The sequence below is a fragment of the Pelobates fuscus genome, chromosome 1, assembly GCF_036172605.1.
Source record: "Pelobates fuscus isolate aPelFus1 chromosome 1, aPelFus1.pri, whole genome shotgun sequence".
NCBI classification, from domain to species: domain Eukaryota; kingdom Metazoa; phylum Chordata; class Amphibia; order Anura; family Pelobatidae; genus Pelobates; species Pelobates fuscus.
Genome location: NC_086317.1, coordinates 233966381 through 233990273, shown reverse-complemented (window position 1 = coordinate 233990273; position 23893 = coordinate 233966381). Strand labels below are relative to the sequence as shown.

General features: G+C 40.4%; 1 protein-coding gene across 4 annotated transcripts in view; it reads right to left on the bottom strand.

Moving 5' to 3' along the window:
- Nucleotides 1–12434: 12434 nt before the first annotated feature.
- BCAS3 (BCAS3 microtubule associated cell migration factor) overlaps nucleotides 12435–23893 on the bottom strand; it is a 1245307-nt gene continuing 1233848 nt past the window's right edge. For 2 of the 4 annotated variants that reach the window (XM_063455132.1, XM_063455142.1), the window contains one exon: nucleotides 12435–13448. In XM_063455132.1, coding sequence (XP_063311202.1) covers nucleotides 13309–13448 — 140 coding nt within the window. In that variant the 3' untranslated portion in view covers nucleotides 12435–13308. The remainder of the gene's footprint in view (nucleotides 13449–23893) is intronic. The other 2 variants (XM_063455152.1, XM_063455162.1) reach the window with 1 other exon arrangement.

Below are 23893 nucleotides of genomic sequence, written 5' to 3'. Positions count from 1 at the left end.
GACTCAGGATGATCCCTGTGGCAAAACTCGGAGCTGAGCTCGGGAACTCAGACCTTGACCTGTGTAAGGGGGCCCCATTATTTGTGATGGCAGCTCTGAGTACTTGTGGTGTATGTTCTTTCCACTACAAATCCACACCATTTCTGAGGGTCTCATCTCTAGGATTATATGAGTGAGCGTGTGTGAAGTCAGGTAGCTCCATTCAAGAAAAGACATGAAAGGTGCTTTGCAGCCAGCTGCACAGTAAGATCTATAACTGTGCGCAGGAAAATCATTCTGAGCAATGGTTAATGGTATATACGCATCTCTTTAAAAACATATCCATTAAAAACAATAGGACAGTGAGTATTAGCTAAAAGCTTGCAAACACTTACTAGACAAGTGAGGGTTTAATCCAGAAGCTTCCAATCGTAGCAACTTCAAAGTTGATTATCTTCTTTTACATGTTTTAATACAGTATATATATTATGCATTGCACAATTGGGTTCAACTTTAACCTGTAGTGTATCTTTAAGAGCAGAGTACTACTTATATATGCTTAAATGTACTATTTCGTTATTTTTTTTTCTGGAGCATTTCGATCTTTTTTTCTGGAGCATTTTCTGCAGTCCGTACTGTACTATAGGTTGATTGCATATGTTGGAATTATGCCTGTGACCAATACATTTTATTTCATTCTATTGCTTTTATCGCGGACAACCCACAGTTTCAAGTGCAGATTTAATCTGTCCGGTTTCTCTTCTAGGTTTTCTGATTTCAGTTTTTTTTGGATAGGCTCCATCTTCATTAAAGGCTTACATCGTGGCTGGGTTGTTAAAGCTGTTGCTTCTATAGAAAGTAATGTTGTTTCCACACTGTCCAGATGTTCCTTTATGTTCTGAAGTGCAGTCAAGTATGAGTGCAGCTCATGTTTGCTTGTATGTAGTTGGCAAGTACAGTTCAAGAACCAGAATAGTTTAAAATCACTGTTTCTCAAGATTTATTTTAGACTGCTCTTGATCTTTGTGTTGCAGACACACTTTTAGCTGTGCCAGTCTGGCTGTATGAGCTCCGACAACATATTACCTGTAATTTATTCCAATTCTGTTATAACCAAGTGTCTGCTGAGTGCACAAGAAGCCTTTAAACAGTTAAAAAAATATTTTTAATGTAAAAACTATACAAGGACTCCCAGTCTCCCATTAACCAGGCAGGATCCAAAGAAACGATTCCGCATCAACACTCAAAAACATGGCAACTAGCATGCCACTGCAAGCCATACGCCACTACTCAGAGGATGGAGAAAATAAGGTTCGGCAGCTATGGCTGGGGGGATATGACTGGAAGATCTCCCCGTGCTATTTGATATCCCAAATCCAACCAGTGTGTTGATGGGGGAATAAACAATTAAGCAGCCATTAGGTAAAAGGTGAAAATGCAGCATAGAGTATTCACAATGGTAAATGCTAATTTTATATCTTTTAATAGAATCGAGTTCTCAGTACGGAATACACATAATATGACTTACACATTGACAGCAACTTCAAATACTTTATGATTGAAGATGAAGCGAGACAGATATTTTGAGTGGTTTTATGTCACTGGTTGTGTTTTCCGAACGTTTATTCCACATTTCTGTAACTCTGTAGATCAAATCCATATCCCCTTAAGGACACATGACGGAAATATTCAGTCATGATTCCTTTTTAGTTCTGAAGCTGTGTCCTTATGGGAATATTTTTGTCATATGGGATGGAAAGTACAGTGTTGCAGATGTATTGGAGGTTCAGGAGGTGGAGAGAGCTATAAGAATACTGCTCAGGTATGTGGAGGATCTCAAGAGATGTTGTTAAAGAGTTAGCCATTAGGGTTCTCTTAACATACAACACAAAGGGTAGTTTAATTAGATATGGGAAGAAATCAACATTAATGAAATAAAGGAGAACTGTCACTCCCCATGACTTTTTTTTATTTTTTATATTCTTTATTTTTGTATGCAGCAGGGTTTAAACGGCTCACAGAGCCTCGACATTTATATCAAACAGTGAATACATACTATGTGTAATAACGTCCCGGCTCTTTGAATACATGTACAATTTTTGTTTTAAGGAGGTCCTAGGAAACCTACGCAGGTGCATCACTATTCTGAGTTTCATGAGCAGTATGGGAATGCAATAGAAATAATCGTTAACATATTAAACTTAGGTACATATATAGGGGACAAGTCTGCCTGCCAGCTGGGGGCTAGTGGTGAGGGACCATGAATGTTGGGCTTCAGGTGACAGGAGCTTGGACTACAATTACACCTCCTTCTCACTGTTGTTGCCGGTCTTTGGGGTTGATGGTGTCGGAGGCGGGGTGGTGAGGTTGCCAAGGCTTGGCTTATGGCCAAGAGAGGCCCGTGCGTGTCTGAGCCGTGGTTTGGGCATGAGGGCGACTATACAGGAGAACTCAAAAATGAAAAACTTAAAGTACAAAAGAAGAAAGAAAAGGGATCAACTGAGTGTGGTCTAACTAACTTCGAGCGGCATGTAAGTCCTGTGCGTACAGGGAGAAGAGTCCTTATTGCCTGCTGTCCACCTCAGGTTATTGCCGCGGCAGTTACTGTGGGTGCTTTTTCCTTCGAGTAGAATGGTGTTATAGCGTTAGGGTTCCAACGATGAGTTGCTGACTTCATAGCGTGTAGTGAGTCCCCTGGCAGGCCTAGTTTGGTGAGGAGTGCGGGTACTTCGGAGATATTAGTGATGGAGTGTATCGCATCTCCATGATTTTTTTATATTGAGAATACTTATACCTACATTTAATAAACATGTATTTGTGAGGTGTGAAAAATAAAATTATACGGAGAAATTCATACGAAACAGGGATAGTTATCAGCGGTGTCATTTGCACCTGGCAGTCAGCATAGAGAAAGCATACACAGAACATTCCTATTTCTACTCTTCATTTGCAATGTCCTGGTTTGGCCTTGTCTGAACTGGGTAATGAAGTAATTTGCTAAAACGTCATATATTATAGATTTAAAAGAAAACAGAGCATCTCATGAAATTAAAAATCTTAAACTTTATAGGCAATTTCAATGTTTTATTCAATGTAGAAAAATGACCGTTCTCTCCAAATCAAATTTATTTATTTCCTATATATTTATTTATTACTGGTATTTATAAAGCGCCAACAGATTTCGCAGTGCAGTGTAATCATACACTAACTACATAATTATAGAATTTGGCCTAAATAACCAGCAGCATTCTCACAGCATCAAAATAATTAACAGTTTTTTTGCATGGAAAATTTTGGATAGTTCTTGCCTAACAAAAAGAAAAAATAGAAACACTACAATTTGTTTGTATTAAACAGTAATGTTACAGTGCTGCTGTCCACCCCACGTGTTTCCTATTAAAGGTTTAGGGGTTCATAAAATACCCCTATGTATCTCATTATAGATTTTGTCTTCTGGGTGACAGAAGCATGATGAATTGTTAGTGGAGGACTCTTACACTTTAACGGCCATTGGAGTCATACTAAAGTCCTCTATATATATTTAAATGTGAGTAGGATTTTGAGATAGTGTGCATGCTACTTTTCTGTGTTTTTGTATTGGTTCCTGCCTTGGGTGGCTTTTTGAATATGATAAGCAATATAAATATTACGGTATGGGACCAGACTATCTGAAGGATAAATTCACACGCTATGCTCCCAGTCGATCCTTGAGATCGGCTGATTTAGCCTTATTGAAGATTCCAAATTTTAAAAAGAAAAAGTGCGGAGGGAGGACGAGTGATGTTCAGGGAGCGCAATTTTGGAACTCCCTGCCTCTGACATTAAGACTTGAGAATGATCTACTGAAGTTCCGCCGGAGCTTAAAAACAGTTTTATTTGCTCAGGCATATGGGATGACATGAAATTTTTAACCTGGTTCAAATGCATGTGATTATAATGCTGTTGTGTGCTGGATATTGTTTTGCTTGTTTTTGATTGCTGGTATGCGCATCGAGACCCTATGGGTAATAAGACTGCGTTTCTTAAGAATTTTTAATAAATAAATAAATAAATAAATAAATAAAAAGGGATTTTTAAGCTGAAAAATACTGTTTTCACATTTGGAATTTTCTTTTGATTCACTGTAATTTTGTCACTTTAGTTTCTAGCCTCATTGCTTGGCTAACAGACATAGGTTAGTGAAAACTTTGAAGTGTTTACCTGCTAAAGTGGAGATTTACAAATAAATACAAGCACAACTATACAGGTGATACTCGAAAAATTAGAATATCGTGCAAAAGTTAATTTATTTCAGTAATGCAACGTAAAAGGGGAAACTAATATATGAGATAGACGCATTACATGCAAAGCAAGATAGTTCAAGTCGTGATTTGTCTGATCTCCCCTCCGGTCCTGCAGAGCCGGCAGGGGAGAGGGAGGCACAATGATCATATGATTATAGCACTAAGAAAATATTTTGAGGCTCCCCTGTGGCCAGTCGCAGTTTGGGAACCGCTGATAAACAGGAATTTACATAGGATACGAGGTCATGCGTTTAGACTATAAGAAAAAAGATTTAGTCTAAGGCAAAGGAAAGGTTTTTTTTACTGTAAGAACAATAAGGATATGGAATTCTCTGCCTGAAGAAGTGGTTTTATCAGAGTTCGTACAGATGTTTAAACAGCAACTAGATGCATACATGCAAAAACAGAATATTCAAGCATATAATTTTTCAATGTAGTGTAATAGCTTCTTGATCCAAGGATAAATTTGACTGCCATACTGGGGTCAAGAGGGAATTTTTTTTTTCTAGTGTGTTGCAAAATTGTTTTGGATCAACAGCAAAAAACAAATGTGAGGAAGGCTGAACTTGATGGACACATCTTTTTTCAGCCTATGTAACTATATAGCTATCATCCTTAAAAAGGGAGTTATGGGCTAGCTTTTAGGCTTTAAAGAATACAGGGATATAGTCAAAAACTAAATTTGTTGGTTCTTGGGTTGAAAACCAGACCAAATATGACAAGGTTCTATGTATTAAAAACCATGTACCACAACACTATGGTATCCCATAATAAATGTTCTGAAAAGTATATAGGATGATAATCTCTTGAGTACATTTTATCATAATTGTAAATAATGCAGCTGCCATACTTATTTTTCTTGTTAAACCTAGGTTAGGTCCCCTTATATTGGGGTTCATAGATTAACCCTGTGTAACTATGTGATGACCAAAACCCCATATTTTATTTCAGACTGGTGATTTTAGATACAGGGTCGGTGCAGGTTTATTTTTGACCAAAATGCATTTTGCAGCAACCCCCCTCTTCTCCAAAATATGCATCTTTACCTGTGTGTCTCGTAACGCCCCTTCTGAATTTCTTACCCCCTTTAGTGTTTTGATATACCCTCTTAAATGTCTTACCCCTTTTGCCCATTTGTGTGTGTCCCACGCCCTCTTGTTTATCTCTTACTTCCCCACCTGCCCCTTTCTGTGTCACTGTGATTTAGTGTGTGGGGTATACACTTTATTGTTATTATTAATTATAAAGCACGAAACATTCTGTAGCGCTGTACAATATGGCTTTAGTGAGGGGGGATTGGGGCAGTATTGTGTGGGACAGGGGTGTGTAACATTGCCTGTTAAAGACTATTTTAGCAGATTGGATTTTAAAAGACTTGCTGCCCATTTAAATTGTATTGGATCAGTTCTGCAGCTTTAAATTGGCACTTTGGATGCATCCGAAGTGCTGAAGTGGCCGCCATCTGCGGCCATCTTTGTTCATTCGAACGAGGTCAGTGGTATGTGTAGCCAAATCCATGGAACTGAAATCGGCTACACATTTCAACGAACACCACTGACCCTTCCCTTCTTCTACACTCCGTTTTCAGCTGGAGAGACTAAGTCCCGTTCGGCAGTTTGAACTCACTGCTATACTAAGCTAAATGCATGAATGGCCCCGTTCGTGCATTCGAATGGGACTTAGTCATTTTTCTGTGTAAAATAGGTCATAAAGGGCTCCCAGCTAACTTTTGATCTACTGGATGGATTTGTCTGATTTCTGAGTATGTTTATATTTCAAGTACGCTGATTAATAATATGTAATTTATGAAGATTGGATGTATATTTTTAAAGTTATAGTACATGTATAAAAACTGTATTTTTCCTGCTTGTGATAATTATGTTAACCCATTGTGTACCATAATTAGATCACAGGCAGAGGGGAGGATTTTGTGTGTAATTGCTGGGAGTGTTTTCTGTAATGTATGTGTGTTATTGGTTGCTCTTTAAAACCCTGTGGGCAGTACTATGTTTGTGGATTGTGAATAAAAGAGGCTGTATGTGCCAGTACAGTCAGTTCTGCTTAACCTCAAGACAAAGTGTCGTCTCATTATTGGGGGAATTGGATTGTATGCTGATTGCCAGCAGTGTAAGCTGATTGTATGCTTTTCCTGTTCAGCTGTTTACAGCATTCATATGCTTGAGAGCATTCGTATGCTTCTCCGGTTCGGTGGTTGTGGTGTCTGCTGCAGTGCTTGGAGTCCTCAGGAAGCGCTGGGAGCATCCTTCAATGGAGGTACCCAGTCGGGGTGCCCGTCGATCCGTTACAAGGGGTTTTATTGGGGGGAGTCAGCGACAGTTTTGAGGAATAGAGGCAGCATTGTGGTAGGGGTAGGGGCTTTAAAGTGGGGGAATAAGATCAGCATTTTGGGGATTGGGGTTTTATTGTGATAGGGACAGGCTCTGTATGGGGGATTGATTCTTTAGTATTGGGGGATAGAGGAATATTGTAAGGGATTGGGGCTTTAGTATTGTGGGGATAGTGGCAGTATTGTGTGGGGATTAGAAACAGTATTGTGAGGGGTAGTAGCTGTATTGTAGGGGATAGGAGTTTTGGGTGGAGGGATAGGAACAGTATCATGGGTGATTGGGCCTTTAGTGGGGGTAGTGACAATAATGTGGCGGACTGTGGCTATGGTGGGGGGATAGGAACAGTATTGTGGGGGAGTGGGGCTTTAATGCATAATTGTGGGAGAGTGGAGCTTTAGTAATGGAGAGTGGCAGTATTGTGGGGGAATGGGACTTTAGTGGGGGGGATAGGGGCTGTATTGTGGGGGCACACACACACAGTGAAACACTGACACACACTCAAACGCAATCTCACACACTCAAAAAAAAATGTATGAGAGGATTTTTCTTAAATTCACCTAGTCTCCTTACCTTTAGTAGAACTGGAGTGGATCCACAGCCTAGTGTCCAGTAGGCTGCCACTGTGTTCCTCTGAGGGAGCTCAGATCCATTTCAGCATTGCCTTGCAGCACCCTTGTGCACCCTGTAGTGGTGCCTGGGCCAGAGTGATGTCCCATTCCATCTCCCAGGTCCTCTACAGGGAGCGCAAGGCAATGCTGAAATTGATCCCCATCCCCCCCATTCCCATCCTCGGTCCCAGGCCCATACAGCAATAAAGGCAGGACCGCTTTTTTGGGGGGGAAAGCACAGTCATGACCCCTATAGTGACGCCACTGTGGAAGTTGGTCTGTAAAAAGGTACTGGGAATTGGCCACGCTACAAGAAGTGACCGACAGGAGGAGAGCGCTGTGTGCTCCCCTCTGGCCAGTCACTCAGACATCTGCACCCGCAGGCCGGTGAGCCCTAAGGGGGCCATCTTTGCCACCTTATGGTAGCACCGGCCTTGTTTAGATTACATTGAAAGATTTGAAACTGTTTGTTTTATGGGTAATTTATTTTAGTGCAGTTTGTTCACTTGCAGAAACTAACCTGATAAGCCAAGGGAAAGCTGGGCATTACATAGCTTGCCATTTCTTAATTCAAGTCTTATGGAGTAAGAGGTTTGCACTTAACCCCTTAAGGACACATGACCTGTGACATGTCATGATTCCCTTTTATTCCTTAAGTTTGGTCCTTAACCCCTTAAGGACCAAACTTCTGGAATAAAAGGGAATCATGACATGTCACACATGTCATGTGTCCTTAAGGGGTTAAGGGGTTAAAGAGACCCTCTACTGTCCAAATCCAAAATAAATTTAAATCACTGTTTAGTAGATATACCCCAAATGAAGACTTGCATGCTTTTAATTATACATGTTTTCATTGTGGTAAAGCTAAAAACAGCTTGTAAAACATGCAGTTCTCATGACTGTTGCCTTTGTAAGCCCTCCTCTTCTAACCCCGCCCAGAATTTCTCTGGCTGTCCAATCACAGACTTCCCAATGCAGCTCAATTAAAAGTCTTTGCAAGACAGGTGCTCTAGGCAATGGCTGCATCCAGTATTTAGCTCCACTGAGCTAATCAAGCCAGAAAGTAACAGGACCTGTTGTCTGATTTACAGCCAAAGGGGTCTAACCAGGTAAATTAATAAAATTGTAAATTTCTATTGAAATCTGGGCTTATTGCAAAATAAAAAGAAGAGGACACACTCTATACACATAAAGCATTTCATCAAGCTAAAGTGCTTTAGGAATCTGGAGTGTCCCTTTTAAGAGTCAATTACACTATCTTTCTGTGCATCCATATTAATATCTAATACATGTGTGTTTGTGTTAAGTGGCAAACTAATTTAACTTTCAAAATGTACTTGCTATGTAGTCTTTTTCCAAAAACTTCAGCTTCCTCTGTGGTATAATATAGGATTTCACTAGGAAAATGTGTTTATTTAAGCAAGTCTCTAGTTCAATAGCCTTATTTAATTATGGTTTATGATTCCCCATCAAGTTTGGAAATTAAAATCTTTGTTTATAATTAAAAAAAAAACATTATTTTTGAAGGTTTTACAGATTGTGGATTAATAAAATCCTGCAACAAGTCTGGTCCATTCTCTAATTTCCAGCTAATTACCCAGATGGCGTACAAACACTCATGTTTCACCTATTTATGTAAGGTGCCAAGAAAATGCCTTTAATACAGGATACTATTTCTACAGTTGGTTGTGGAGTCTAATATCATTAAATGATTTAAAGGGAAGAGATAATTTTATTTCATTAAGTGAAATTATTAGTAAAACAAGTAATAATATGCATTACTTGCCTTGTGGAGTGTAAGGTCTAATAAGCACATTTGCTGTGTTATGGTGATAAAGTCAATGTATCATATTTAAATGTTAATTTCAGTACTGATGTCAATCCTTTGTATGTTTTTGTTTTTTCAATATATGCCAATGAGTGAGCCGATGAGAGCAGCGAAGCGTCATGTACATTTTCAACCTGTTGGCCATCTCCTGCAAGACTGATTATCTCTTCTATGCGTCTACCTGTGAACAAGCCGCTTTTCTTATCTCCAGTGATACCATTTGGTATCCAGTTAGTACAGACTGGTGAAAACTGCTATTAGATGGTGACTGTCCCAGGGCCAGGCTTTCACTTAGAGCAGGGTTCTCCTAACTCTGGCCCTCCAGATGTTGCTGAATTACAACTATTTCATTCAAAGAATCATGAGTGGTGTAGTTTAGCAACATCTGGAGGGCCAGAGTTTGGAGAACACAGACTTGGAGTGTCAGGTTTAAGGGTAAGGGTACGATCACCACAAATGCATAGCTACTGTAGGCAGAAACAGACACTGACAAAAATGAACAATGAGAGACAGAGTTTTCTGTTACTGCACACAATAAACTAATGAGATTGTGAAGGATCACTATTGCTGATATTGTCTGTCTCACTGGCCATCTCCGTGCTTCTTTACATGTTAGAAAGCAGTCCACGTGGCTGTAGAATGGAAATAAATACAGAAAAGCTAATGATCCCGATATACCTTTGCTTTATTTTATTAGGTAAATTATTAGGTATTCCACAAGGCATCCAAAAAAAGAGTAATGAGGTGCAGGAGTTAAAAAAAAAAAACAACATGCGTGTATTGAGATAATATCTCCGTATTTCACTTTATTCTACATTATCATAAAATCCATACATTGTTTCATTTCCTAATGGCAGGCAAACACTTAAATATTACAGGTGCATCAATTTATATTACCATAAACTGCTGAAAGGCCAAGTTGGCAATATTCATTGCAACCTTTTTCTTAATGATTAAGTAACAGTTGAGAATTAATTTGTCAATTAAAGAATTGCACTTTTAACAGTTGAGAAAAGCTGAGAACAAATTTGTCATTCAAAAGAATCCCACTATTTTACCCCTTTATACAGTATCCCACAAAAGTGAGTACACCCCTCGCATTTTTGTAAATATTTTGACAACACTGAAGAAATTACACTCTGCTACAATGTAAAGTAGTACGTGTACAGCCAGTATAACAGTGTAAATTTGCTGTCCCCTCAAAATAACTCAACACACAGCCATTAATGTCTAAACCGTTGGCAACAAAAGTGAGTACACCCCCTAAGTGGAAATGTCCAAATTGGGCCCAAAGAGTCAATATTTGGGGTGGCCAGCCACCATTCTTTCCCAGTACTGCCTTAACTCTCATGGGCATGGAGTTCACCAGAGCTTCACAGGTTGTCATTGGAGTCCTCTTCCACTCCTCCAAGATGACATCACGGAGCTGGTGGATGTAAGAGTCCTTGCGCTCCCCCACCTTCCGCTTGAGGATGCTCAATAGGGCTTAGGTTTGGAGAAATGCTTGGCTAGTCCATCACCTTTACCTTCAGCAAGGCTCTGTGGCCCAGTCTCCGAAGGGAAGGGATCATGCTCTACTTCAGTATGTCACAGTACATGTTGGAATTCATGGCTCCCTCAATGAACTGTAGCTCCCCAGTGCCGACAGTACTCATGGAGGCCCAGACCATGACACTCCTACCACCATGCTTGATGGTAGGCAAGACACACTTGTCTTTGTACTCCTCACCTGGTTTCCGCCACACATGCTTGACACCAACTGAACCAAATAAGTTTATCTTGGTCTCATCGGACCACATGACATGGTTCCAGTAATCCATGTCCTTTGTCTGCTTGTCTTCAGCAAACTGTTTGCAGGCTTTCTTGTGCATTATCTTTAGACAAGGTTTATTTTGGGACAACAGCCATGCCGACCAAATTGATGCAGTGCGCGGCGTATGGTCTGAGCACTGACAGGCTGACCCCCCACCCCTTAAACCTCTCCATCTTTATGTAGAGCAACGATTCTTCTTTTCAGCTCCTCAGAGACTTATTTGCCATGAGGTGCCATGCTGAACTTCCAGTGACCAATATGGGTGTGAGAGCGATAACAGCAAATTTAATACACCTGCTCCCCATTCACACCTGAGACCTTGTAACACTGAGTCACATGACACCGGGGAGGGAAAATGGCTAATTAGGCCACATTTGGACATTTCTACTTAGGGGTGTACTCACTTTTGTTGCCAACGGTTTAGACATTTATGGCTGTGGGTTGAGTTATTTTGAGGGGACAGCAAATTTGCACTGTTATACTGGCTGTACACTTACTACATTGTAGCAGAGTGTCATTTCTTCAGTATTGTCACATGAAAAGATATAATAAAATATTTACAAAAATGTGAGGTGAGGTACTGTATGCCCACTTTACAGATTTGCTATCCAAGTATATTCACATATGACTACAGATCTTCACCAGGACTGATGATACACATTGATTCAATAAATAAATGCATGTATTCCTAAAATGTACCTATAGTAAAACCAAATAGTTTCATTACAATTAAATAATATGTAACAACAGATCCACCATGGCCATGCGGCATTATCCCAGAGTCAGCAGCAAAAGGTGCCCTCACAATGACGTCAACTAGACAATCATTTTTATTCTTTTGGAAAGAAAAATTTACACATTGCAATATGTTGTTTTTGTTTACAGCTATGATAACAGGCTGTTAATTTTATTTATTACCAATCTGTTAAGGGGGAAACGTTAGTCCAATAACACAGTAATCCCCACCATATATACATTTAGGAGTGATCCTGGCACAACTCATGGGGCAGTAAAAGGTCTCCATACTTTGAAGATGAACAGCAACCTCAAAAAACTACCTGGTCTACATTTGAATTAACTCTGCTTTTCCTTAACAATTAATAAAGTAGACATTGATAGAAATGTTTAATTAAGAAGGTCAACAAAACAAATGTAATACAGTAATATGATTACCCATCATTCCGGTGCGCTAAATATATAATTACTTGCTTTAATACTTGTTAATTTCTATTTTATGTTTGTACACCGTATGATCCTGTCACTTTTTTCCATCTTCTGTAACATCATAGTATTTGTAGTTATGCAGATCTCCACATAGTTAGATCCAGCTCATAGCTGGAGTAGGATTTAAGAACACAACATACATATTTTTAGAGTTTAATGATACTGGCTTTTGAAGTAAACATAAGATGAAAGATTTTGATCTAAATGCCTATAAATTGATGTATAAATGGAAATTGGTTACCTGATATATCAAAGGTATATAAAACCCTTTAACCCCTTAAGGATCAAACTTCTGGAATAAAAGGGAATCATGACATGTCACACATGTCATGTGTCCTTAAGGGGTTAAATAACAAAAATGAGACATTTGCTTTTATCTACCTTTCTGCTCGTTTGCAAACAAAGATGGTTGCTCTCATCAGTTCCATGTTGCTGATGTTATTTATACAAATCGTAAAAACTACAAGTGCACACAGCATAAAAATTGATTGCATAATACACAAAATATTTCACATGTTCTAACAGGCTAGCTTATTTATACCCATAAAATATCCCTTTAATTTGGAGGCACCTTTGCACTTTAATAAAAATTAAAGCAAAAGTAGCACAACTATTATTTCTCCAGCACTGTCACTAATATGATTAACTATCAGCTGTAAGGTTAATTCATATAACTTGTCACAAACAACAGTTGTCTTCTATATTGACGATTCTTAAAGTTATTGCAGTACAGTATTACATATTTCAACCAAACATAATCATACAATTTCTATTAATTTAAATACAGTAGGATACTATATTGAATATGGGTATTGCCTGATTAGTTATATCTCAAAATAAAACATTTAAGCTAAGACAGCCAGTGTATATCATGCCAATGCACTAAAAGTACACAGGTGGTAATTCACATTACGATTGTCTATGTGGCATTAATCTTTCAAGCAAATCCACGTTTCAATGAGTCAATGAGTCAATACACAAAAATAAAAAAGACAAAACAATGTAAAACATGAGTCTTCTTGATATATTATGTGCGTCTCTGCCTTAAGTATCTTATAGGAATTCAAGAAACAGTATATTCTACTATCAGTTATATTACAATTAAAACACTATTTAATAGGAACAATTAAAATCCTTTTAGAACTATTTAAAATCATAACTGAGTTGATACATTTTCAGTGAGCAATTTTTTATTTATTTTTTTGTAGATTATTTTCTTTTATTTTCAAAGTCCTGTGGGAAAGAGGCTTAAACTGTCGTTGGTTGGTAGCGTTGTTCTGTATCTATCGAAATTGCATGGAATGCTTCCGCTGGTCGACCCAGAACTGTTACTTAGCGTCTCTATGCTTCCGTCTCGCTGAAGTTCTTCAAAAATAAAGAATAATAAAATTAATATATAAATTGTGATATTAAAAAAAAAAAAAAATACATTGGAAAACACTAATTATTATTAATTCACCAAATAAATAATTTTGAAAAATCAATTTGTTCAAAAGAATAGAAAATACAGAAACAGACATATTTTGAAAGTAGTAGTGGAACCTTTCATTTAAAGATAAGTGTGTCCGATAGAAAAAAAAAATATGTTTGGATTAGTATACTTAATTTGTACTAAAATAATTACTTTAACTTGAAACCTGGATCCACTGTTATTGCATCTTTATGTCCTAACAAGGCTACTAACACAAGTGATTTTTTTCTGTCATGACACGAGAAACAGGGATTCATAGCATATAGTATAGCATGGTGTCATTCATCAAATGTATTAAATTAACGATTATAAAAATATTTCAGTATGCCACCAGCTACTCATTGCTCACTCATCTAAACTGTCTCGTTATTGGTTTGTGTTATAAAGGTTTGAAGCAAAACATTTTTTTCAAGTCTGCAAATATATTAAGGCATAGAAAGATTTAAATATTTCAGAATAATATACTTCTAACCTGTCTCCATAAAGAAAAATGATTTGCATGTTAACTGGTTGTATGTGTTTTTACTATATATTTAACCATAAATTAGCAACTCTAGCTCATCTAGCACAATGATACGGGTGTCATGTGTAAATACACCTATAGTGTGATTTGTATTTCTGCGAAAAGGACATCTTTAAAAAATTTTTTACATTTTAGATATTTTTTTTCTAAAGCACTTTATTACCACTGATACACAAAGCATTTCAGTACACCCTCGTAATCTTAGAGGGGAATTGTCACATCTCTGGAATATACAACATTCAACAAAACATTGAATTTCAACTTGTCTTAACCTTTTTTCCCTTAGATGAATATGTATATTAAAGATTTAGAAAATTAAATAGTTAACCAATTCAGACAAGGCTAAGCTAGGAAAAATACTGCAAAAGGAGAAATAGAAATATTGTTTAACCTTTTAAGGACACAGCCAATTGTACAAGTTGTGATCAAAACAAAACGTAAACAAAACCTAGAATTTGCGCTATAATTCACTTCTTTCATACTGAGTGCACCCACACTTATTATATATAATTTTGTTCAGGAGAAACAAGGCTTTTATTTCATATCAAATATTTATATATGAAACAATTTAATATGAATAAAATCTAAAAAAGTATGAGAAATGAAGAAAAATTAATTTCAAGTTCTGCGTGACATTTTACCTGTGATAATACTGTTGGATTTTACTGAAATAAAATACGCATATTTGTATTTAGAAATGTCTCACGAGTACCCCAGTGCCCCCAATGTACAGGTTTTATGGTGTTTTGAAAACTTACAGGGGTCAAATGTAGGGCTTTCCCCTTTTTCATGTTTGCACATTGAAATTTGACAGATTGGTTTGCTGGGCTTTGAGACAGTATGGCAGCACAGGAATGAAAATTAACCCCATCATGGCATACCATTTGTACAAATAGACAACCCATGGTATTCAAAATGTGGTATGTCCAGTCTTTTGTAGTAGCCACTTAGTCAGAAATGCTTGCCAAAGTTAGCATTCATATTTGTTTTTTGCATTTTTTTCACACAAACTGCACTTTTACTGGTGATATCATCGTCATGATAAGTTTTACTGTTTTGAAAAACTCATATTTGTGTACAGCGAAGTCTCCCGAGTATAACAATACCCCCCATGTAAAGGTTTTATGGTGTTTTGGAAAGTTACAGGGTTAAATATAGGGTTTGCCAATTAAATTATCTGGACTGTCTCCCTGGGTTGTCAGGCAGGTCTCTCAAATAATAATTAATAAAATCAAATAATTATGTAAAATTAATAGTTAAATATATATGTAGAATGTATGAATACATATATAAATGTATTATAAATATAAAAACAAATAATATGAGTTTTTTTAAAACATTTTTCCAAAATGTATATATTTATATATGTATATATATATATATATATATATATATATATATATATATACACACACTGCTCAAAACAATAAAGGGAACACAAACATAACACATCCTAGATCTGAATGAAATATTCTTCTGAAATACTTTGTTCTTTACATTGGTTGAATGTGCTGACAACAAAATCACACAAAATTAAAAAAATGGAAATCACATTTTTCAACCCATGGAGGTCTGGATTTGGAGTCACACTCAAAATTAAAGTGGGAAAACACACTACAGGCTGGTCCATCTTTGATGTAATGTCCTTAAAACAAGTCAAAATGAGGCTCAGTAGTGTGTGTGGCCTCCACGTGCCTCTATGACCTCCCTACAACGCCTGTGCATGCTCTTGATGAGGTGGCGGATGGTCTCCTGAGGGATCTCCTCTGAGACCTGGACTAAAGCATCTGCCAACTCCTGGACAGTCTGTGGTGCAACGTGACATTGGTGGATGGGATGGAGCGAGACATGATGTCCCAGATGTGCTCAATTGGATTCAGGAATGGGGAACGGGCGGGCCAGTCCATAGCATCAATGCCTTCGTCTTGCAGGAACTGCTGACACACTCCAGCCACATGATGTCTAGCATTGTCTTGCATTAGGAGGAACCAAGGGCTAACCGCACCAGCATATGGTCTCACAAGGGGTCTGAGGATCTCATCTCGGTACCTAATGGCAGTCAGGCTAACTCTGGTGAGCACATGGAGGGCTGTGCGGCCCCCCAAAGAAATGCCACCCCACACCATTACTGACCCACTGCCAAACCGGTCATGCTGGAGGATGTTGCAGGCAGCAGAACGTTCTCCACGGCGTCTCCAGACTCTGTCACATCTGTCACATGTGCTCAGTGTGAACCTGCTTTCATCTGTGAACAGCACAGGGCGCCAGTGGGGAATTTGCCAATATTGGTGTTCTCTGGCAAATGCCAAACGTCCTGCACGGTGTTGGGCTGTAAGCACAACCCCCACTTGTAGACGTCAGGCCCTCATACCACCCTCATGGAGTCTGTTTCTGACCGTTTGAGCAGAGACATGCACATTTGTGGCCTGCTGGAGATAATTTTGCAGGGCTCTGGCAGTGCTCCTCCTGTTCCTCCTTGCACAAAGGCGGAGGTAGCGGTCCTGCTGCTGGGTTGTTGCCCTCCTACGGCCTCCTCCATGTCTCCTGATGTATTGGCCTGTCTCCTGGTAGCGCCTCCATGCTCTGGACACTACGCTGACAGACACAGCAAACATTCTTGCCACAGCTCGCATTGATGTGCCATCCTGGATGAGCTGCACTACCTGAGCCACTTGTGTGGGTTGTAGACTCCGTCTCATGCTACCACTAGAGTGAAAGCACCGCCAGCATTCAAAAGTGACCAAAACATCAGCCAGGAAGCATAGGAACTGAGAAGTGGTCCGTGGTCACCACCTGCAGAACCACTCCTTTATTGGGGGTGTCTTGCTAATTGTCTATAATTTCCACCTGTTGTCTATCCCATTTGCACAACAGCATGTGAAATTGATTGTCACTCAGTGTTGCTTCCTAAGTGGACAGTTTGATTTCACATAAGTGTGATTGACTTGGAGTTACATTGTGTTGTTTAAGTGTTCCCTTTATTTTTTTGAGCAGTGTACATACACACACACTTTTATTTCCTATATAATATATTATAAAATAATTATAGTGTGTATTGTCAGTAACTGAATGTGGATCCAAAATTAAACGTTTAAGGTCACAATAGCCAAAATGCAAAAATTATCAGTTATCTTTGTCTTTTTTATTCTACTATGTAACATTCACTTAAATTCCTGATGATCCACACTTTAGTGGATAGCCTTTATTTGCAAGAGATGAGAATTGAGTTGAATTTATACCAAAATTGCTCAATTATATGCAACAATAAAGTAGAAGAAATAAAAACAAATGAGAAAAAAATTATACCTTAGTTAAAGTTGGTTTGCGGAAACATCTCTCCCACCCATACATTTTTCTGCATGCAGGGGAAGGAATTCTCCATGGGATATAGTGGTTATGATGCCTGGTAGGGCCATTGTAAGGACTTTAGATGCATTTTGCCCCCCACGCAAATGATTTTCTTTATCTTTATTTGTGTGTCTCTACCCTTTTGAATTTCTTATGCCTCATTTTCTCCTTTGTGTGTTTGTTTCTTAAAACCCCCGTTGTGTATTTCTTACTTCCTCCCAGACCCTTTGTATGTCTCTTTTTCCACTTCTCCAGTCCCCCTTTATGTCTCTTTTCCCACTTCTCCAGCTCCTCTGTGTGTCTCTCTCCCCAAGCTGCTTTTGTGTGTCTCTTGATCATGCTCCTCCCCAGCACTGCCAGTGCCTTTTTCTCCCTCCAGCCCCTCCGTGTGCCTCTTTCTCCCCCAGCCCCACTGTGTGTCTCTTTCCCCCCAGCCCCACTGTGTGTCTCTTTCCCTCCAGCCCCGCTGTATGTCTCTTTCTTTACGGCTCCTCTCTTTCCCCCCCTGGCCCCTCTGTGTGCCTCTTTCTCCCGCCAACTCCTCTCTGTTACTACATTTTTAAAAGTTTATCTTTTGAACTGATGTCACATAAATGTCTAGGAGTAGTCTTTTTGTGTCTTTCATTTGCCTTTTAAAATGGCTTTAACCTTATATTCAGGGCCGGTGCAAGGATTTTTGGGTACACAGGAGAAGATGATTTTGGCTCCTAAAAGCATCTTCACCTGTGTAGCTCTTAACCCGCCTTTTGTTTCTTTTTCTAAATGTCTTTAGTATATTGTATCCCCTATTTTTCACCATTGTATGTCTTACACCCTTGTGTATCTCTTACAACCCCCTTTGTGTGTCTCCTTCTCTCCCAGCCCCTTTGTCTTTACTCTTACCAGCTCCTTTGAGTGTATCTCTTTCACCACCAGCCCGTTTATCTACCCCCAGCCCCGCAGTGTCTCTTTTTCCTCTTATCCAGCCCCTCTGTGTCTCATTCACTTCCAGCCCCTTTGTGTTTCCATCCCCAGGCCCTTCTGTGTCTTGCTTTTATCCCCAGCCACTCTGTGAACTTTTTAACCCCCAGGCCCATCTTGGTGTCTTTCTCCCCTCTCAAGTCCCTCTGTGTGTCTTTCTCCCCACTCTGGCCCCCCTCTGTGCCACTCTCCCCTCCATGTCCTTTAGTGTTCCTCTATCCTCCCCTCCATGTCCATTAGTGTTCTTCTCTTTCCCCTCCATGTATATTAGTGGTCCTCTCCCATCCCCCTCCTGTCCATTAGTGTTCCTCTCCTCTCCCTTCCCTGTCCCATAGTGTTTCCCCCCCCACCCTGTCCCATAGTGTTATTTCCTCCCCTGTTCCACAATGTTCTTTTCTCCCCCTTCCCTTGTCCCATAATGTTCTTTCCTCCCCCCTACCTTGTTCCCATAATGTTCTTTCCTCACACCCCTCCCCTGTCCCATAGTGTTCTTTCCTCCCACCCCTCCCCTGTCCCATAGTGTTCTTTCCTCCCACCCCTTCCCGTCCCATAGTGTTCTTTCCTCCCACCTCTACCCTGTCCCATAGTGTTCTTTCCTCCCCCATCCCATAGTGTTCTCCCCCATAGCATTCTCCCCCCCCACCATAGTGTCCTTTCCTTCACCCCCCCTCCTGTCCCATAATGTTCCTTCCCCTTGTCCCCAGTGTGTCTCCTTCCTTTCTGGTAGCATGGCCAAAAGGAGCAGACTGCGGTACAGGAGCTTCAGTTTCCTGTACCCGGCTAGACTGACAGGAAGTGCTCTCTCAGTGAGCACTTCTTTTCATTCCGGCTGGGTACAGGAAACAGAAGTTCCTGTCCACAGTGTGCATTTCTCCGCTCGGCCACGCTACACTGAGTGCCCGGTGGGAGGGAGCGCCCACCTCCTGCCGGTCCCTGATTACATTACATTGTTATGCCATTGCATTATTATTTTTTTCTCTGTGCAGATTTTATTTATAAATCGAAGTCACGTTTGTCATTGTTACATTCTTTGACAAAGATACATACAAAAATGCACCAAAATTCCTTTTCAATAGATTTTTTTTTTTTTTTTGCTGGAGTTGTAAAGTTGTAGGAATGTATGAGTTATTTAGAGTTTCTATAAATAACATCTTTAGGTCTGTTGAACTCTGTATTTTCTGTAGGACTACATATTAACTAATCTTTAAGCTGTTCACATCATCTATACCAGATAAAGCATTTCTTCATATCTTAACACAGTTCCTAACAAGTTAATACTTTTTATTTCTTGAGCATAACATTTTTTAACATTCATTTAGCAGCAACTTGGTCAAAGTTACCTAAACTTTTTTCATCTCCATAATGGATCTCGTTCCAGGGACACAGGCCATTTAGATTCCATTGAATATACCCTTATCTATCAAGTAATTACTTAGAGAATCTTGGCTTCTAGCTACTTTATAGCAGCAATTTTGGGTGTGGATTGCTTAATGAACACCTACATTTTATAGACTGTTGGGAAGCTTTTTGTTTTTTCCTTCAAGCTTCACAAATTTGTGGGTGTGGGTTGTAAAAACGACTGTGTTTGTAAGTTTATCCTTAAGGTAACGTTGCTTGACGTTAACTGAGTGATGTTTCACGAGTCATCACAAATGGCACTGTGCTGTTCCTGACATTTAATCTTTATTTCAGATGGAATATAAATAGTTTGTTATTTCAATCAGTAGGTCTAATCTCCCAATCTTTTTTTCGTGTGTGGATATTATGCAGGCATAAGGCTGTAACGTAAACTTCTGCCTGAGTCAAGCAACAGAAATCACACAGTTTATATAAGTTGATACGCTTTACTTTATTATCATTCATCAAGGTTTTAATCAAATATACTTACTTTCTAAAAGTAGCATTTCCATAGCTACGAAAAGTATCAAAAATCCCAATTTTGGGGGGGCGGGGCCTGAGCATCATTGCGGCTGGTTGTGCTTTGGGAGACCTCCGAGCATAATCTATAATTGAAGTGGTTTCACCGACTCCCGGTGCACCAGACCGACCGATATGACTTCCCTGACTCAGGGGCCAGCTGAGGTGTCCTGTAACGTGTTCCTTCAACTCCTGATCAGTTATTACAGGTGGTTCTGACGGGACCTGGTGCGATTGTCACACAGGCGAGCGGCCCGTTCTGTACTTCACAGGGCCCGTGCAGATACTTCTAGCAATCCCCCCGCCCCCAGAATGGTAGGGGTTATCCCGGTCCCCACTGGCTCATCTCTCACATTAGAGCTCCCATATACGCCTGTACCTGCATGCATGCCGAACACTGCTTGTCCAGGTAAGATGGCGACCACGCATTCTCCTTGTGAAGCCCAGAGCCTGCAGACCAAGAGTACACACTGTGATTTCCTGGCTCAATCCATGACGCGACTGGACGAAATCTCTCTCGTTTTGGGGTTTCTCTAGAGACACTTCAAGCAGCTGTGCAGCTGATATCTCAAGCAAGTGGAAAGAGGAGTGAGAGCCTGAAAGCGAGTGGGCCTCCTTCGGGGGAAACAAGCTTACTCAGCACAAGATCCAGCTCATCATAGCCCACCTGGGCCAAAGGCCATACAGGGCAAGTCCCCAACACATCATCCACAAAGATGGAGGGCTACCTACCATACCATCTGGGCCTTCTGTTACCCCTCTGCAGGGAAGGACATGGACTCTCTGAGACCCCGAGTCTGTGGAGTGAAGATGCCGGCCAGAATGCAGGCCTGGGGCTGGAGGGACACCCTGGCTCGCACCTATGTTGTTGCTCCCCTCCACAAAGTATACTCTCACACCTTATGCTTCCCACTGCTGGGTATTGGTTGATGTGGACTTCCCTAGTCGCACACCTAAATTTCTGCTCAGGGGTAGTGTCTATACCTGGCTGAGGCTTACCGTCGGACTTAAGCACAAAGTTGATGTTGGCAGATGGCTGTTTGTCTGCAATTCTATATTCTTTGACTTATAATTACTACTATTTTCTTTCTACTTTCTATATACACACACACACACACACACACACACACACACACACTGGATAGTTAATACAATGTTAAACAAGAATCTGCACACATGTCAAGACATAAGACAAATTTCCAGCAATGTTACTACCGCAAAGGATTCTGGGTGGGCATATGCAAATTAGTTTAACAAAATCCAATTTTTGCCTCATTCCATTTTAAACATGGATTCCTTTGAGTCTGTGTTTGCTGTATACAACAGCTTTGAAACTTAGGAAAAGATGCAAAGTCAGTGAACCACTCATGGACAGCTGTTTCATTGTTAATGCAAATCATCAGCATGAGGTTGGTTACTGGTTTGCTTATTGAGGCTTGATAATGCTTGGGAAGCAAAAACCAAAAATGTTATGTTGGGGGAAAATTGTGACTGAAAACCCCTTCCACCTGAAATTTTGTGGATAGTTAATACAATGTTAAACAGAAGTCTGCACACCAGTCAAGCCATAAGACTTGTTTTTCCCACAGAAATCACAACAGGCAATGTCCGCCTAGCAACATGATCATCCAATCAGCGACATCCTTTCCCTATAGCTGGCGGAGCGTTGATGACCATTTCCTCTTTCTTTGCTGCTTTCCCTCAGATAAGTACAACTCTCTCAGCTTCTGGCTGTGGAAATTCTGTATTTGTTTAATGATTGCATACTAATTGTGTATATTGAATGCTTCTCATATTGATCGATAGTATACATGACATTTTTTTTATTTTACATATTTGTTCATGTTCCTTTAATTGTTGTGCCTTAATTGAAGCGTGCTGTGATAGGCACATATTACTTTAACTTGGCAGTCTTTTTTCTGTCCTTTCGCTATTCACAGTTTTTCTTGGTTATTTGTTACTCCCTAGGACTCAACAAATCCTAGGGAGGCTTTTTCTGTGAAACCGCGGATCCCGGCATTGTCTTGGTCAGCCGCGCATGTGCATCCCGTCAGGGACGCCTCCGGCGCCCATCTTGCGGCTCGCTGCTGTGTCCGCGCTCGGAATTTCGTTAACCGAGCGCGGTAAACAGCCGCAACCGCCGAGCTCTAGCTGAGCCACACATATTCTTCTGCCGCCTCGCGGCTAACGTTTAAGAGCAATATAATCCTCAATTCAGCCGGAACTTTCACCGGCGGCCATTTTAAACGGCGCTTTCGCATTATTAATCTCAGTGAGTACTATTCAACTCCTGCTTTGCTAGATATATCTGTTCTAAGATCCTTTGCTGGGTTACTTAACCTTGACAATACCACTTCTAATAAAACTGCCTATATCAATTTGCCTGTTCTTTGTTAGCCATATGCAGTCCTCTAATGACTTGCCTGGTCCCTCAGGGACACAAGCTAATCCTCACACTGTTTTGGGTATTCCCCCTGTAACTCCTAGGGATGAGGTGGATTTCCCAGCATCAGAGGAAATCCAAGCCATCATGGATACTACTGTTTCCAATTCTGTATCCAAAGCCTTGGCATCTGCCATGGACATTATGTCCTCTTCTATCTCCAAATCTTTTACCCAAGCATTACTACAGGCCCAACTCATGGTCCCTCCGTCTGCTACGTCAGTCGCGATACCATCCGTTTCTCAACCCCCACGCCTCGGCCGCAAAGCCTTGGCAAAAGTTAAGCACTCCTCCAAACTAATGATGGACAGCATAACACCTGTCATGGATGGCGCGAATATTGAACCACCGCGCAAAAGAGCCTCTAGCTGGGCAAAAACGGCTAGACACTGGAAGTGGGCTAAAGCCCAGCCTGATACTACTGAGTCAGAGCTCAGTTCAGATGAGGAGAGTGCACCCACCCTAGACTCAGATCAGTCTAATGACTTATCCGACTTAGATTCGGAGTACGATATGGATAAGGAGCGTAATCCCTCCAATAAAATGACTACCACTGGCATGCCCAGTTCTGATATAAACAAAGAGGGTAAAATACTTGACCCACAGGGTGAACCGTTATTCGAACCCGACGACTTATGGCACCCCCGCTCTGCGGAATGGTCACGGGCTGAGCATGTGGCGCAATACGTCGCATCTCGGGTCCGTAAGCCTTTGGACAAGGCAACACGTAACAAACTAAGGGCCGAATGCCCACGTCCCACCGTGCCAGACGAAGTCTGTAAGACACCCCAGGTGGACCCTAAAATCATACAATTCCTAAATAAAACCAATTGGAAACCTAAGAAAGGTCTAGACTTCTCCCTCTATAATTGTCAAGATAAAGTTTTGGATATTTTAGGTCCTGCAACCAAAATTTTCGAAGCCGTGGAGGAATCCTTGGCGCACGACGAAGCCTTAGATCGCCTCACTATTAGAGGTTGGATTCAAAGAGTGATATGCCTTATAGGCAATGCCAATACGGCCCTGGCTACTGAGCGCAGGAAATCTATCTTCATTAAAATAGAACCCAAACTGGTAAATATGGCCACTACTGAGCCAGGAGCCCAAGCAAAAGGGTATCTTTTTGGAGAATCTTTTGTAAAAGACCT